At 37.3% G+C, this 18,746-nt stretch overlaps 1 protein-coding gene across 1 annotated transcript in view; it reads right to left on the bottom strand.

The window, feature by feature from the left end:
• Positions 1-6,390: 6,390 nt before the first annotated feature.
• LOC150088384 (uncharacterized) overlaps positions 6,391-18,746 on the bottom strand; it is a 74,778-nt gene continuing 62,422 nt past the window's right edge. Inside the window, exons 8-9 of the mRNA XM_090370754.1 lie at positions 15,447-15,510; positions 6,391-6,564 (exon numbers count right to left, since the gene is read on the bottom strand). Of these exons, the coding sequence (XP_090226880.1) occupies positions 6,400-6,564; positions 15,447-15,510 (229 nt within the window). The 3' untranslated portion in view covers positions 6,391-6,399. The remainder of the gene's footprint in view (positions 6,565-15,446; positions 15,511-18,746) is intronic.

Raw genomic sequence — 18,746 nt, forward strand, 5'->3', positions numbered from 1 at the left:
TCAACAAGATTGAACCTTGCCACCATTTTTATTCAATATATGTGCACCAAACTAGATAGCATAAGGTTTTAACAGAAAACTAGATAGCAAGTTTACTGATTAATTGATATAGTATCAATTAATCAGTAAAATTTATTAACCTTAAATTTCATTGTCAATTGAATTGCACTTTAAATACATATAGCAACCTTGTTTTTTTTTTACAAACTTAACATAAATTAATACATATAAGTTGACAGGGAATAAGAAAGTCATAACATAACTCAGAACATTAGATACCAAAATACATGTGTTATAACATTGGGATATAAGTTTAGGGTTATATTGTATTAGAATTTTATTGAACTTCAATAGAAATCATGACTCAGACCAGAGCAAAGGCTCAAATTAATGGAAGTGCTGTGGCTCAGGGGAGAACTGAGGGGGGGCAGCTGTCCTCTGAATCAGTATTGAAATGCACTGCTTGTTTCATGTTTGTGGAGCATTCAGGAACAGGACATATTGCCAAGGGGAATTTCTTTGTGTGCACGTGCAATGTAAGGAGTGAGGAAATCAGGCACCAACTCAACATTGAGCTTGAAGGACAGAGTGGATGTCCTTGAAGGATTTAAGTTGAGGGGCCCCATCAAGTTCTCAGCTGCCCACATCAATGCCAGAGCTTGCACTTGAACATCAAGCAACATAGCAGCAAACCCCAAGGCAGAATGCACTGGTCCCAAAGGAACCAGTTATAGGTGACTATTGTCAGGGAACATTGTGCAAAAAGGATAGATGGAACAGGACCATGGTATGTCTGCCAGGGGCAAAGGTTGATGACATTGTAGAGCAGATATCTTTTAAGGGCACAAAGGGTGATATTGTTGTACACATTGGCACTAATGATATTATGAGTAGGAGACCAGCAGAATTACTTAACAAGTACAAGTCAATGCTGAAAAAAGCCAGGAGTCAGGGTTGAATTTGAAAGTGTCCAATAGGAAGGAGTATATGACAAGAGCCTTGTCAATCAATTTGGCCCTAGAGATTGTGCAAAGGCTAAAACAGGTAGAATTTTTCTCACCCTGGTCTGTGCTTGTTAACAGAAGAGTGCTTCTACAGGGATGGGATGCACTTAAATAGAAAGGGTGCAAGAATATTTGCTGATGCTATCAAGGCAGAGTTTTTTGTTAGTTATTGGCACATTGGCTTCTATGGCCATAATGCACCTCCCAAGGTTTTTGCACTACTCTGATCCAAGCCTGAGGCAGGATTCAAACCCACAACCTTTGGGTTGCCAGGCAGGCACTTTACTTACCTGGGTCAGCAAGGCAGAGTTAGATGAGTAGGAAAAATGCTAGCTTGGGGGGTATACAGATTAACAGTAGCCACTGACAGGCGATTCTTACAGTACTATTGAAATGCAATTGAGCAGCAGCCTGGAATGCAAGGCAATGAGGATTTCAGGACTGCTGGGAGCCAGTGGAACAAGTAAATACATGGGCTGTGTTAGAGTAACAGTAGAAACAGGTGCATGTATACTTGCATGTACACAAATGCTAAGAGCATAGTTAATAAATTCAATGAGCTTGAAGTGCTAGTGAAGACATCAAAGCCAGTATTGTTGGGATATCAGAGACAGTGTCAAATACATAAGCAGTGCAGAACTGGAATTTGGAGAGTGCAATGTGTACAGAAACTGAGGGGTTATGCTGTTAGAAACAATCTAAGGAAGTGTATCCAATTGATGTTGGACAATGCAATGTTGAGTATGACAAGCACTGGAAAAGAAAAAATGAGTAGGTGTGTTATAGGCCAAATGCATCTGATGAGTGAGCAATTGTGCAGAGAAATAGTGGGCCAGTAAATCAGTGTCTTATGAGAGATTTTAAGATCCCAGAGATTGACTGGAATTTGTGGGTTGGTCACTCACACTAGCAAGGCTTATGGATTTATTGGATTGTTTTCTACAGCAGAATGTTTGGGAGGCAACTAAAGGGAGTAATACTGATTATCAGTGATTCTTCATGCATCAATAATTTGCAGATGAAGGAACCACTAGTTGGCAGTGATCACAGTGTGATTTTCTCAGAGGTAAAAAAAGGTAAAGTGCAGCCATTATCAACCCACTGCAGGATGGAAACCTCCTTAACAATTCATGCTGAGGGAAATGGACCATAATCTGCCACACTGGTCTAGTGTGGGTTGGCAGATTGACCATATTCAGCAGTCAGGGACTTGAACCCTAGTCTACCCAAAGAGTGTGCTAGTGCACTCCTGACCACTCAGCTACAGAGGCATACTACTCAGAGATAACTACCATCAAGGGAAAAGTTTTTGCTTTCATAAAGGCAACTACACCAAATATGTGCACCAAACTAGATAGCATAAGGTTTTAACAGAAAACTAGATAGCAAGTTTACTGATTAATTGATATAGTATCAATTAATCAGTAAAATTTATTAACCTTAAATTTCATTGTCAATTGAATTGCACTTTAAATACATATAGCAACCTTGTTTTTTTTTACAAACTTAACATAAATTAATACATATAAGTTGACAGGGAATAAGAAAGTCATAACATAACTCAGAACATTAGATACCAAAATACATGTGTTATAACATTGGGATATAAGTTTAGGGTTATATTGTATTAGAATTTTATTGAACTTCAATAGAAATCATGACTCAGACCAGAGCAAAGGCAGAATGACAGTGGTCAGGGACAGTTTAAATTCTATATAGTGGGACCAACTGATGTTACCAACAGCAAATTCAAAATGGGAAGCATTCAAAGAATTAATCTTTGAAAGCTAGGCTCTTCATACCAACAAAAATATTGCTCAAAATTTAGGCCTAAATGGATGTCAGATGAACTAATTAGACATCTGACAAGAAAAAATGCATAGGATACATAAATTAACATGTGACACAAAAGCCTATGATAGATATAAGCTGGTATGTAACCAAGTTACAAAGGAGGCTAGGCAGATGAGAAATCTTTGGCAAAGGATACAAAGAAAAACAGCAAAGAGTTCTTTACTTATGTAAGCTCTAGAAGGGAGTGAATCAGATTGGTCCACTTGATATGAAATGGTTCAACTGTTTTTGATCCTGCTCAGGTAGCTAACAAACTGAATATTTTGCATCTACATATGAATTATTCAGGGAGGGGAATGCCAGAGATGTATTCAACTCTGGCAGTAAGGCAGATAATCTTGTAATAACTGAGTAAAGTGGAGGAGAAATTGAAGATAAACAAAGCACCTGGAGTGGAATCTATCCAGTTATATTAAAGGAGGTGGCAAAGGAAGTAAGCAAACCCTTACCCATAATTATGAGAGCTTCCCTGGACACAGGGGAGGTACCCATGGACTGGAGATGGGCAAATGTGACCCCAAACCACAAAGGGAGACAGGTAATTACAGACCTGTTTAACTTCTGTTCTAGGAAAATTATTGGAGGCACTGGTTAAAGAAGCATTACAGGATCTAGACAAGACTTTAGTTATAGCTCTGACACAGCATGGGTTTGTTAATGGGAAGTCTTGTTTAATTTGATTGGATATTATGTAGTCAAAGGAACTGGATGCAACAAACAACTTTGATATCAAATTTGGATCTTAGAAATGTCTTAATACTGTTGCACAAATTGGAGCAGTGTGGCATTGGAGGCAAATTGCTGCTATGGATAAAGGAATGGTGAGTGGGAGAAGACAGTGGTAATCAATGGACACTGCTCTTTGTGGACTAATATTAGTGGAGTCCCTCAGGGTTCAGTCCACTTTTCTGTATTTATAAATGATAAATCAGGCTTAATGTCCAAGTTTGCAGACAAAGGTTGGCAGGATTGTTAATGACATTGACAGTACACTGCTGCAACAGGATCTAGAAAAGTTGAGCAGATGGACTGAGGTGGAAAATTAAGTTTAACATTGATAAATGTTAAGTACTACATATGGGAAGCAGTATCTCAGAGTAATGTATCAACTCTGCAGTACCACACTGACAGAGAATCAAAAGGACCTGGGGGTAATTGTGCAGGCAGATAAAGTTTTGAACAGTGCAGACAGTCTGCAAGAGTAGCTCATGGCATCTTTTCAATGATATACACGAATTTTTTTAGCAGGGATAAGGTGATTATCCCCTTGTATAAGGCAGTGGTCAGGCCACACCTTAAAATGAGGCCTCTAGACCTGTATTCCAGGTGTAGAGCTGTTAGAACAAAGCACAGAGAAGAGCAACAAGATTAGTGAATAAAACAAAGGGTTGCTCTTACAAAGAGCTCAAGTTTTGCAAACTAGTGTCTGGAGACTATATCTGCAAGGTGATCTGATTAAGGTGTATAAAGCCTTGAATGGTTTGAGCATGCTCAATGCTGTTGGGACTTTTCCTCAGAAGAATCACCTGAGGGCATAAATTCAAATTGAGGAAAGATGGTCATAAGATAGATGTGTGGAAGTTTGCCTTAGCCAGCAGGTGGTTGATTGCTGGAACAAACTTCCATCTGTTGTTGAAGTTGATAGCTTAAATAGATTCAAGGCAGAACTTGATAAACATTGAGCAAGCAAATGAGTGAAATAAGGGTTTTTTGGCTGATGCCAAAAAAGCTTGCTTTCTTGCATCAAGTGCCCTTGCTAACTATCCAGATTGTTATTGTGTAGGCTAGTCATTAAACTCAATCATGGCAAACTCAGTTTAATGCCTTTCAATATCAAAATTGAACAGTAATAGTGCAGCACCAAACCTTAAGGACCTTCACTAATAACATTAGTCCACAAAGTTTGGAATTTGGAAGCTTGTTCATAATTCAAAACTTTGAATTAGATGCAATAATGTTACTCATAAGTGATCACTTTTACTCTGAAATATAGAGCTGAGAGCCTTTATTACTACTTCTACCTTCTTTAGAAAGAAATTTTAGTTCAAGCCTACTTGATTTATCTAGATCAATTTATACATCTGAGTGGCATGCATTAATTGAATCTTAATATTTTTTTAGAATATACTATTATCTTTTACAAATTTATTCATAGAAGAGCATACTAATTCTCTTTAGTGCAAATTAATCAAATGAGTTAAAATGCTTTCTCAATTTTTTGCTACTTAACTTCTTAGGCCTATTATAAATAGGGGCATTAAAACTACAAGACTTAAAGGAACCCCAAGTGCTTTCAGGTTGCAGATTGAAACTTTAAAGCACTTGGGGTTCCTAATATACCTAATGGTATACCATTAGTTCAGGGCAGACCCTGTAGTAACCATCCAGTAAAACAGAGAACCTGGTTTTTAATAGGCCCACCATAGTGGGAAGTAGCTTGAATCACCAATTACTTCCTTCTGATGCAGTCAAATGGCATTTTTCAGCACCATTACCTCTTTTCCCAATGCCTACTCTTTTCTTTTAGAGTAATTACTATTGAAAAATAGGTTGAACATTAAGAGCATGCTGAAAGGAAGATTACGTTCTATGATAAACAATGAAAATAAATGACTGAAACCCTTGTGCATTTAATGCATTGTCCATTTTTAGAATAGTAATTTGCCTACTTAAAAAAGGTCATAGGGTAACTTGTTTTGTGCACACCTGTACAATGAGAAAGGTTGTATCATTAGACCATAATATTCAATCTATCATTATTAGTACACAATTTGATGGTGCCCTAATCTTTATAAATTCTGTATACTCAAGGACAATATAATCAGCAGTTCACAGAATACAAGAAACAGCACTGTATTTAGCTGTCACATGACCATATGAACTAAGGCCACCTTTTACTTTATGTAAAAGGTTATTTTCCTGAAAGTAAGGTTTTCTAATGCAAAAACTGTTGCTCTGATGGTCCCAGAGAAGTAAAAATTTAATTACTAAGGACTAAATATTTTAATTTCATGCTATTAAATTTTAATAGGTTTGTTGACAAAGGTCAGGTTTAAGTGTATTTACTCCAATATAATATTGATTATAGTAAACCTTTTGTGCAAGAGTAACTTCATTCATATAATAAAGTGTAGTGACTTAAGAAAAGCCAAGTGTTAGATTCTTAACTCAATTTAAATTTCTGTATAGCATTATTCAACAAATGGGTCAAACATTGCTTTATATGAAGTGTGCCTTGCTTTACATCCCTATAAATAGGATTTATGTAAGGATGCATCCAGAATTCCTGGAAGTTTCCAAGTTAATTATTTGTCATTACTCCAACCATGTCTTTCTACATGACAGTGAAAAGTCAATATCCTATCACAGACAGTCAGGTTAAGTAATTGACACAGGCAAGAGATTAAGTGACAAACCACTGGAATAAGTAGAAATCATTTAATAGAAATTTAATAACAAGTAAACAGTTTATATAAATTAGCATAAGTTTATACTGTTAAAAAATATAAATTCATCAAGTAAGCCATAACAATCCAAATAGTTAACTAATGGCAGAAACTAACAAGTATCCACCATCAGCTACTAAAGTTTCTCCTGTAATGAATGAAGCATCTGATGAAGCCAGGAATGCTATCACCTTGGCTATTTCTTCTGCACCCCCAACTCGGCCCAGGTGTGGGTTCTTCTCCACATAATCCTTAAATTTCTAAAAGAAGAAAATTGTTAGTCTATGTTCTTTAAACTATGAATAACTCCAAACTAGTTTCTAGTCAAAGGAGCCAAAATTAAGTATATATAGAGTAAGTATTGCTAAAAAGCAATTTATATAAATTAACTTTTAGAAAGTCATGAAAATAATAAGGCAGATATTAATTAATAAAAAGCAGGACATGATACTGTCAAGGGCAATGTCTGTTTGCATGATATAAGGAAATCAGGTGACAACTCAGCATTATGGGTCTATGACAGCTTGAAGGACAGGTGGATGCCCTCAAAGGATCTAAATTGAGGGCCTATCAAGCTCTCAGCCACCTACATCAATGCCAGAACTTGCAAGATCAAGCAGTGGCAACCCCCAAGGCAGATACATTGGTCCCACAGGAACCAGTTCCTAGTGACTTGTCAGGGAAAATTGTAAAAAGGACAGGTGGAACAGGACTAGGGTATATCTGCCAGGGGCAAAGGTTGATGTAGCACAGATATCTTTTAAGGGCACAAAAGGTGATATTGTTGTACACTTTGGCACTAATGGTATTAAGAGTAGGAGATGAGTGGAATTATTTAAGTACAGGTCACTGTTGAAAAAAGCCATGAATTAGGGTTGAATTTGAAAGTGTCTGCAATTATGCCCAAACATGATAGGAGGGAGTATGATAGCATTGTCAAACAATTTGGCCCTGGAGAGGTTGTGCAAGGCTCAAGGGGTAGAATTTCTCAGCCTGGTTTGTGCTTGTTAACAGCAGTGTTTCTACAGAGAAGGGATACACTTAAATACAAAGGTTGCAAGAATATTTGCTGAAGCTATCAAGGTAATGTTAGGTGGGTTGGAAAACTGCTAGGTTGGGGGATACACTAATAGATGAACAGTAGCTGCTGGCAGAGATGCAAGTGATTCTTGCACTGCTTTTATTGGAATGAGTTAGTCTGGAAAACAAGATGCAGGGTATTTCAGAGACTGCTGAGAGTCATTGTGGTACAAGTAAACACATAGGTTGTGTTAGGGTAGCTAAGAATAGGAACAGGTGCATGTATACACCAATGCTAGGAGTTTGGTAAATAAGTTTGAATTTGAAGTGTTGGTCAAAACAAAGGCAGATATTGGTGGGATATAATAGACATGTCATACAGATATAAGGAATGTATGAACTGGAATTTGGGGAGTTCAATGTATATAGGAAGAATAGACAGGACAGAAGAGGGGTTATGCTATTAGTTAAGAAATAAAATCCAAGGAAATGCAGCCAGTCAACATTGCTGGACAGTGGTGTTGAGTCATGTGTGACATGAGCACTAGGATCTCAAAATTGAGTAGAAATGTTATAGGCCTAATGACCCTGATGAGTATAATAAAACTGTACAGGAAAATAGTGAACCAGTAAATCAAAGACTTATGAGAATTTTAGTTTCCTGGATATTGACAGGAATGTACATTGGTTGCTCACACTAGCAAGGCTTTTGTGGACAATTGTTTATCATGTTCAGGAGGCAACTAGAGGGAGTAATACTTTTGATCTGATTATTGGTAGCAATTCTTCATGCATTAAGAATCTGTAGATAAAGGAATCACTAGGTGGTAGTGACCAGTGTGATTTACTCAAAGGTAACTACCATCAGGAATAAAGGAAAAGGGTTTTTACTTTTGTAAGGTGACTACAGTGGTCTGAGACAGTATTTAAACATTTTATACTGTGGAACCAACTGATGTTACAAACAGCAAATTCAAAATGGGAAGCTACTAGGCTTTACATACCAACTAAGTATTGTTCAAGGTTTAGGCCTAAATGGATGTCAGAAACTGACACATGTGGCAGAGAAGAAAATGTATGGGATACATAAATTAATGGGTGACATGGAAGCCTATGATGGATATAAGCTGGTCTGTAACCAAAACACAAAGGAGATTAGGCAGGCAAAGGATGCAAAGAAAGTTCTTTACTCTATGTAAACTTAAGGGATGAATTAGATTGGTCCACTGGATATTGGTGGTTTGACTGTTGATCCTGCTCAGTGGCTAACAAACTAAATGAGTATTTTACATCTACATTCAAACACAAGTTATTCAGGGAGGGGAACACCAGAGGTGAATTAAACTCTGGCAGTGAGCTAGATGATTCTGTAATAACTGAGGAAAGTGGAGAAATTAAAATAAACAAGCACCCAGGGTGGATGGGATCTATCAAGTTATATTAAAGGAGGCAGCAAAGGAAGTAAGCAAACAGTTACAATAATTATGAGAGCTTCCTTGGACTCAGGGGAGGTACCCATGGATTGGAGGTGTGCAAATGTAACCCCAGTTCAAAGGATGATCTAAGGGCAACAAGTAATTATAGACTTGTTAAACTTCTGTTCCAGGGAAATTAATGGAGGCACTGGTTAAAGAAGCACTGCAGGATTATCTAGACAAGACTGCAGTAATAATTCAGATACAGATTTGTTTAAGGGGAAGTCTTGTCAGACCAATTTGGTCTTGTGGTCACAAAGGAACTGGATACAAAAAAAAATAATTGATGTTCTATACTTGGATTTTAGGAAAGCTTTTGATACTGTTACACATGGAAGACTACTGTACAAATTGGAGCAGTATGGCATTGAGGGAAATATTGCCACAATGGATAGTTGAGTGGGAGAAGACAGTGGTAGTCAATGGACACTGCTCTTTGTGGTTTGACTGTAGACGAGTCCCTAGGGTTTGGTGTTGGGGCATTAGCTTGTATATTTATATATAATATTGATGAAGGTATATCAGGCTTAATGTTGAAGCTTGCAGATGATAACAAAGGTGAGCAGGACTTAATGATAGTCTACTACTGCAACAGGATCTAAAAAAGTTCAGCAGATGGGCTGAGAAGTGGCAACTGAAGTTTAACATTGACAAATGCAAAAGTACTGCACATGGGTAGCAGTAAACTGATAAATGTACCAACTGTGGTGTTACACTCAGGATAATAGATAATGAAAGACCTGGGATAATTGTGCAGTCAGATATGAAGTTGTGCAGAGATTCTCCAATTTTTAAGGGGTGTATAGAGTTGCACTGCTCATCTACCATGTCAATATTCATTGTGGCTACAATAGCACAGATTTATATATTGGTTGAAATCAATTTCTTGAACAGACCCAGAACAAATGCAACCATTTTGCAAAATACTATATTACAAATGCATTTAATTTGTGAACTACATATGAAGACACATCCATTGATCATTGTAATGAAATGTCTGAAGATCATGGCAGAGATCTGTTTAAGTACTGCATACACAAGTCATTGGGAGACTGGAAGCAAGACACTGATATGGCATTTCTTGGTAAACAATATCATGCAGGTTGTGTAATCTAAGAAATCCAGGCTGTTTACAGACTGGTCATTGTTGCAGACAGAGGCAAGCCTGCCATCCCTTCTTTCTCCATCACTATACTTGATCACTATGCTTTGCAGAAAAAGCCTTTAACAGCCCAAACAATATAACTGGACTGATAAGTTCAAAACCAGAACCTATATTTAGCCATAGATGGGTTGAAGGCTGAGAAGATGCTTGTTAATTAGCATTTATATAGATTGCAGAAAAGTGTTCTTCCAGAAAACTGGGATAAATGATTTGCATGTTTGGAAGAGAATGGAGAAATTAGATGCCAGTTCAGAATAGTTTCCATAGAAAGACATTTAGACACTGAACATTTTATGAGACAGGGAAGAGACTGCAAGAAATTTCCTAGATGTGGGGTTAATATCCCATAGTAGAGCAAATTAGGATTTTATACAAAGTACCTATTTAAAAATAATAACCAAGATGCAGAGATTGCAATACATCATGTGCTTGGGAGATTAGAAATAAAGGCAATCCAATAGAAGTCTTATAAAAGTGGACACAGGAGTAAATACTTTTTCAAAAAGCAAGTTTTAGGATTAAAATTTAAGCTGTTTGTGCAAAGAAAGCATTAACATACTAGGTGGAATGTATGTGTGCTACCATCAACAAAATAGATGGTAGTAGTGGCATGTGATGCAAGAAAGCAAGTGTATGAGCTTATGCAGCATCAGCCAAAAAACCACACCATTCCCTCCAAAGTTCCTCCTTAAATTTATTATTAATAAATTTAAGGAGTTTCTCCTTAAATTTATTCAACCTATCAACTTCCACAACAGATGGAAGTTTGTTCCAGCAATTAACCACCTGCTGGCTAAAGGCAAATTTCTGCACATCTGCACTTTCTTAATTTCAATTTATGCCCCCTTAGGTTTGTAATCTGAAAAAGTGGAAGGATCCCATCAGACCTATTCAAGGCCTTATATACCTCAATCAGATCACTGCACAGGTGCCTAGTCTCCAGCCACTACAATTTGCAGAACTTAAGCCTCTTGGTAAGAGGATCCCTTCATTTCCCTTACCAATCTTGTTGCCCTTCTCTGTACATGCAAGTACATCTACATCCTTCTTAAAATGAGGCCTCCAGACCTGTATGCAGTACTCAAGGTGTGGCCTGACCATTGCCTTATACAGAGGGACAATCACCTCCTCCCTGCTAGCAAAATTCCTATATATCATTGACAAAACCCCATGACCTGCCCACCTATCTGCATTGCTCAGAAAACTTCATATCTGACTACACAATTACTCCCAGGTCTTTCATTTTCTACCACCTTAAGTGTAGTACCACACAGTTGGTATATTTCTCTGGGGTTACTTCTACCCATATGCAGTACTTTGCATTTCTCAAGGTTAAACTTCAGTTGCCACTTCTTAGTCCATCTGCCCAAATTATTTAGATCCTGTTGCAGTAGCACACTGCCATTAACAACAATGCCAACCTTTGTATCATCTGCAAACTGACATTAAGCCTGATATCATTGATAAATATACAAAACAGTGGACCTAACACCAAACCCTGTGGGACACCACTAATAACATTAGTCCATGAAGAGCAGCACCCATTGATTACCACCCTCTGTCTTCTTGCACTTAACCATCCTCTTATCCATTGTAGCAACTTGCCCTTAATACCATTCTGCTCCAATTTGTATAATAGTCTACCATGTGCAACAGTGTTAAAAGCTTTCCCGAAATCCAAATATATGATATCAATTTTCATCCAGTTCCTTTGTAACCACATAATATCCTATCAAATTAGTCAGACAAGACTTTCCCTTAACAAACCCATGCTGTGTCTGAATTATTGCTGCAGTCTTGTCTAGATGATCCTGCAATGCATCTTTAACCAGCAACTCTTATTTTACCTGGAACAGAAGTTAAACTAACTGGTCTGTAATTACTCTTATCACCATTTGATCCCCTTTGTGAATTGGGGATACATTTGCACATCTCCAGTCTGGGGAACCTCCTGAGTCCAAGGAGGCTCTCATAATTATGCCTAAGGGTTTGCTTAGTTGCTTTGCCACCTCCTTTAATATAACTGCCACCCCAGATGCTTTTCTTATGTTTAACTTCAATTTCTCCTCCACTTTGCTTTCAGTTATTACAAAATCATTAAGTACCCTGCTACAATTTGATAACCTTCTGCCATTTTCAAACCTTAATTCCTCATGTGTGAATGTAGATGCAAAGTACTCATTCAGTTTGTTTGCTATCTGAGCAGGATCATCAACAGTCAAACCATCAATGTCAAGTGGACCAATCAGATTCATCCCCTTTTAGAGTTTATATAAGTAAAGAAATCCTTGCTGTTTTTTCTTAGCATCTTTTGCCAGGGATTTCTCATAATCTGCCTTCTCCTGCCTAACCTCCTTTGTGACCTGATTACAGACTAACTTATATCTGCCATAGGCTTCTGAGTCATTTGATAATCATTTAGGCCTAAACCTTGAACAATATATTTCTTAATAATAGGTATGAAACGTTTAGTAGCATCCATGATTAATTCCTTGAATGCTTCCCACTTAGAATTTACTGTTGGTAACATCAGTTGATCCCACTGTACAGAATTTAAAAAACTGTCTGAGACCACTGTACTCACCTTTATGGAAGCAAAAACCCTTTCCTTTACCCCTGATGGTAATTAAATCTTTAAGTAAATCCCACATCAGTACACTGATCACTGCCAACTAGTGGTTCCTTTATCTGCAAATTCTTAATACATGAATGATCACTGCTGATAACCAGGTATTTCTAGTCAGTGGAAGGTTATTAATAAGAGGAATGGGAGAAACTGAATTTTGGGAAATTCCAGCATTAGTGTACACTACTAGAAAGTAGTGCCAACATCATTCAGAGAGACTGATAATTGCAAAAGTAAATAAGCCACAAGACAGCTTACTTAGAAGACCTCTATACCAAATACAATAAAAAGGTTTAAATCAAGAGTTACTCAAATTTTTCTAACATTTGAGTAAACCCTATATTACCAGTAAATAAGCACTGACATTTTCAACCTTGTGTTTAATTGCCATAGTTTAAGATATGGAATTCAGTGTTACTTTGGAATGAGAAGCAGCAAGTACAATGGAGTAATTGAAAGGAAGCACCCATTTCAGGGTCTATCCAGATGTGAAAAATTTAAGCAGAAAGAAAAACCAGTGGAATAAGCTTAAAAAGCTAACAGAAGCAAAGGTTTTGAAAACAAGTGGAAAAAAAATTGTCACCAGGACCTAGAGCTTTAGATTCAGAAGTTGAACATTCTTTTGTTGGAAGGGCACAGAAGGAACCAAGTGGAGTATACTAGTAAGTATGTAAGGTGGTTTACCAAAGTTTTCAAACAAGAAAAAGTAGGATGCTAGCAAGTTGGAATGAGCATACAACCTGATAGGGTTATTAATGGAGGCACTGGTTAAAGAAGCACTGCAGGATCATCTAGACAAGACTCAGTTATAAGCTCAGACCAACATAGGTTTAAGGGGAAGTCATTGAACCAATTTGATTAGATTTTATGTAGTCACAAAGGAACTGGATGCAAAGAATTGATGTATTTGGATCTTAGAAAGGGCTTTTGATACTGTAGCACATAGAAGACTGTTGCACAAATTGGGTGCAAATTGCTCCTATGGAGCAAGGGATGGTTGAGTGGGAGAACAGTGGTAATCAATGGGGACTGCTCTTTGTGGACTAATTTTATTAGTGGTCCACTGTTTTCTGAATTCATTAATGAAATTGATGGTATATTAGGCTTCATGTCCAAGTTTGCAGACAATACTAAGGTCAGCAGGGTTGTTAATGACAACAATGACAGTACACTATTGCAACAGGATCTAGAAAAGTTGGGCAGATGGGCTGAGAGGTGGCAACTGATGTTTAACATTGACAAATGTTAAGTACTGCATATAGGAAGCAGTATGCCCCAGAGTAATGTATCAACTGTGGTACTACACAGTGGTAGAGAGGGAAAAGGACCTGGGGTAATTGTGCAGGCAGATATGAAGTATTTTGAGCAGTGCAGATGGTCTGCAAGAATAGCTCATGGTATCTTGTCAATTTTTCTAGCAGGCATAAGGTGATTATCCCCTTGTATAAAGCAATGGTCAGGCCACACATTGAGTACTGTATACAGGTCTGGAGGCCTCATTTTAAGGATGAGGAGCTGATGGAACAAGTACAGACAAGGGCAACAAGATTAGTGAATGGAACAAAGGTTTGCTCTCACAAAGAAAGGCTCAAGTTTTGCAAATTAGTGTCTGAAGACTAGGCACATGCAAGGTGATCTGATTGTGTATAAAGCCTCAAAGGTTTGAGCATGCTCAATGGTGATGGGATTCTACCCCTTGCTCAGAGAGCATAAATTCAAGTTGAGGAAAGACAGTTGTAGATAGATGTGCAGAAGTTTGCCTTCAGCCAGCAGGTGGTTGATTGCTGGAACAAACTTCCATTAGTCATTGTAGAAGTTGATAGCTTAAACAGATTCAAGGCAGAACTAGACAAAACATTTGGAGCAAGTGGATGGGTGAAATGAGTTTTTGCTATATCAGCTTGCTTTCTTGCATCATGTGCTCTTGCTAATTTCATTATAACAGAGATGAGAATACTGAGGACCCAATTCCAGGAAGAGCATCCATTGGCAAATGAGTGAACTACCTGATGGAATGGTCCAAATAATGGATGACCCATGGATCAACAGGGTCCCCACTATCTTGATAGCAAGGGAAGTTGCTTTCCCAGTTCCCTAGCTAGGCTTGTTCTTTTTACATTTACTTTGAGACAGACCCTTTTGTCTTTCCTATATGGTCTCTTGCCAACTCTTGACTACTGACCCCAATGCTATTAGAGTAGCAAGGGTTATGATTCATTCCTATCAAGTTGTGGGTAGCTCAGTTGGAGTGAAGACAGTTCTTCCAGGGATAGAGGTCCCTGATGTTAACCACTAGCCTGGGAGTTGGTTCCTTACAGGGTAAGGGGTGCATCCCAGGAATAAGAACCTGGTTCATGTTGTGGTTGAGCAAAGGGCCATCACTTTGTGCAAGAAAGTGCTACATAACCCTAAAATAATGGGAATTATATAGCAACTAAGCAGTGGAAATGTCTACAAAAGTAGAGCAAGACATGTTACAAGTGTATGAAGCAGTAGGGTGCACCCATTTGAGTTTTCAAACCCACCTAATCTAGGGATAGCTCAACAAGAATAGTTGAAACTAGTATGCTGATTAGCTATTAGTGATTTAGTTTCAAAATGCTAAGTAGATTCAGTTTTTTAAAGTATCTTAGAGATTTAATCTGATAAAAACTCCAATTTCAGTCCCTGAAAAAGATTGAATGATACAATTTTAATCTAAAATTAAAATCAGCACATGGAAATCTAATAGATTTAGAAAGATCTTTAGTCTAAACATTCACCAGGATGAATGTTAGGCCATAAGACTATTTGTACATTTTACAGGAAAAAATGTATGTATAAATAATTTGGTTTAAGAGTAGCTCTAATTCTTACCTCTTCAAGTATTGCACTATCTATATTTGTTTTTTTCCAGATCTGTGTTGCTACAACTCCAGGGCTGAAATGATTAAAAAAGATTAATCTTCTTGCACATGCCAAAATACTATGCAAATTAAAGCTACTAGGAATATTTGCCAGTAGCTTTAATTTGGCAAATAACTCAATTCAGTTTTGAGTATTTGCCAATACTCAAAACTGAAAATAGAACATTTTCCACTATTATGAATAATGCCACATCACAAGACAACTTTCTAGGTCATGGCAAGAGCACCATAAGATTCACTTTTTATAGATAATTGATAATTAGAAATTTTTTAAATAAAGTGATACTAAATACTTCCAATTGTTAAATAGGAACCATTTGGTATTTTAGTTTAAACTGAGATTGAAATGTTATATCATGTGATTAATTTAAAATAGCAAGTAGTTACTGGTAAATATCATTAAACATTTCAAAAACACCTAACTTATTAAATGCTTTGAACTGTTCAGTTGGCTTCCTAGCTCAATACACTAGTTATTTCAGCAACTAGACTAACTATTAGTATAATTTTAAATAGTCATATAGAAAATTATTTGTCAAAGTATTCTGACTAACTAACCAAGCAAAAAACACTTTCCATTAAATATGTTTAATAAGTGACCAAACTATACTGCATTATAATTTGACTAACTTAAAACATTAATCAAAGTACTAACAAACTTTTCTTTGCCTTATCTTAGTTAAGATAACTAAGTTTTCCATATAAGAATGGTCACAAACTGAAATAATATACCATATAATATGAAAGAGACCCAGCTATTTAAGGCTCATTCAGAGCATCTGGCTTTAGATATGTTCTAGACTTCTTGGAAGCAAGAAAGATTGCTGTAATAAGCCTAGTAGAGCCCATTAGTGCAGTGCAGCTGCACTAATGGGCTCTACTTCAATTGTGCCTGTACCCTAGGTACAGAACTCAAACTACATTAAGGGATGTGGCTGTGATCCTAGGGTAATGTATATAGAAACAAGTTTGTATATTTCAGAATAAACCCGTAGTGCTTTCAAAAAGATCAGGAATCTATTTTTCTCAGATGTACTAGAAGAATTCTGAAGAAATTTCATGGACAATTTAAAAAACTAATTTTTGCATTAAGCATAAGAAAGCAATAAAGTTTAATTGCCATTTTGTAATGCATTTGTGAAACAAGATTCTTTTATGCTGTATAAGATACATATAGAAGACTTGTTTGTAAGCCAAATTTAGTTGGAAATTTAAGTAAAATAGAACCAGATAAATAAACTGAAGTGTCACATTGAGTCATTTTTAAATTGAAGTTATCCTGATTTTTTGTACTTACAAGTTGATTGCAATTAAATTGCCATGTTAATTGAGTATTTTAGTTTATTTTGTATTGCTTAAATCTGTTAGTTTAATTTGTATAAAAAAGTTAAGCCTTATTATGCAAATAAGGACTTTCTAAATACAAGTAGATTTTAATGAGTGGTACAAGTATTAAAAAAAGTTGACAACTGCTGGTCTGTGGAATTAGACTGCCTCTAAACTAGATTGGCAGAGAGGGAAACACTGGGAATACTTTTGAAGTAGCAGTCCTAATGACAAACCATTCAAATATGGCACAAGGATGCCAAGATGGATGATTACTTGGCTGACCAAGCCAACAGAACATAGGCAAGTTGGATGGAAATGAAAAGTACCAAAGCCTATAGAGATGAGTTCTGTAGGGAATACTACATATGAGAGATCTTAGAGCAAGAGTTTCACATACAGTGAATGTGGACATAGAATTTGGTTAGACCATTATGTAATTAGTAGATGCCTTGGATAACTAAGTTGATGAATAGGTACTTTGCATTGATCTTTACAGATCAAGGACTATTTGCAGAAGGGAAATAGTGAAGTTAAGCAGCATGCAACTAGCAATACTGAAGCAGAAGTTAGAAAACTTAAGCCTAAGGCTCCTGGAGTTGGTAGCATATACCTACATCTGCAATAAGGCCTCTAAGGTTGGGATTATTCATAACACAAATTTAAACAGATACAACATTTAAAATGATTTAATAATAAAATTAAAAATAGAAGACAAATATTTACAAAAAGTTTACAACAAAAATAAAGTTAAAATGCATTAAAATATAAATTTTAAAGCAATAAAAACACTATTGAAGCTTTTGGAGGTGTGCTTCCTTCCTCAGTAATAATGAAACTTAAGCAACATCCTTAAATACCAGGTTCATGGCACATGTGGATGACTACACACATACCCAGTATTCCTTTCATGTGTACCAGAACCAGTCTGGGGACATGGAAAACTAAAACGTTTCTCTGGCAAACCACTGCCTCAAAAAGGGGTGAAGCCCAACTCCCCTGTCTGTTAATGCTATTGTTGCCAGAGGATCCAAATCCAGACTTTCCAGCCACTTCCAGTCCCAGAATCTGTGCCTGGTCAAGGATGACAGCATTCTTGATCTGCTGTTTTTCCCAATAGTGCTCAGCAATGGTAGGTTTATTGAGCTCTGCAGTCCATATTGCTCTTGAAATGTTCCCCAGACAGTCCATGAGATGCCATCCTGTCTCCCCCACATTCCCACAATCTGGGCATGTGACCTCATGTACAACCCACTACCAGAATCCTAGTAATGAGGTCTTTGACCTGTGACACTACTGGGTGCAACCTCCAGCCCAGGAGCTGCACACAGCATGTCTGAAAGTTGTAAAGCATCCTCTCAATGCAATCTGACAGGTCCAGATAGTAGGGAACATACACTAGTAAGCAGTACAGGTAGAACTACCTGATTGGGCTCTTCCTCTATTGTATTTATCAATGACCCTCTGGGAGTAACCACATCTCAGAAGATGTGTTGTAATTTGCTAATTTCCTTCTCCCCTCAGGTGCTGCAATGTGTCCTCACCCTATCCAAAAGTGCTCTGACCACACTATGTTGTGCAGTCTGTGCCATCCTATAATGTGTATACTGGCCCCAACACATTGGTTTCTTATAAACCTTGGTTCTAAGTCTGGGGCCTTCTCTATATACAATTGTCCAGAAATGGAAGGGTGCCATCTATTTCTACCTCCAAGGTGAAATTTATAAAGGGGAGAATCCATTAAGAAACAAGACCACATCTCCCTCTCTCCCCTTTACAATAGGGGAAGTGTCATCAACAGTTTCCACTTATGCATAGGGAACTCCAATCTTGCAAAAACCCTATTCTCTAATTCCTCCATAGAATGATTTGCAACAATGGCTGTGCTGTGAACCTGTTTATACATCACTCCTTGGAAAACAAA

Source organism: Mastigoproctus giganteus, chromosome 3 (assembly GCF_048544385.1).
Source record: "Mastigoproctus giganteus isolate SK-2022 chromosome 3, ASM4854438v1, whole genome shotgun sequence".
Lineage (NCBI taxonomy): Eukaryota > Metazoa > Arthropoda > Arachnida > Uropygi > Thelyphonidae > Mastigoproctus > Mastigoproctus giganteus.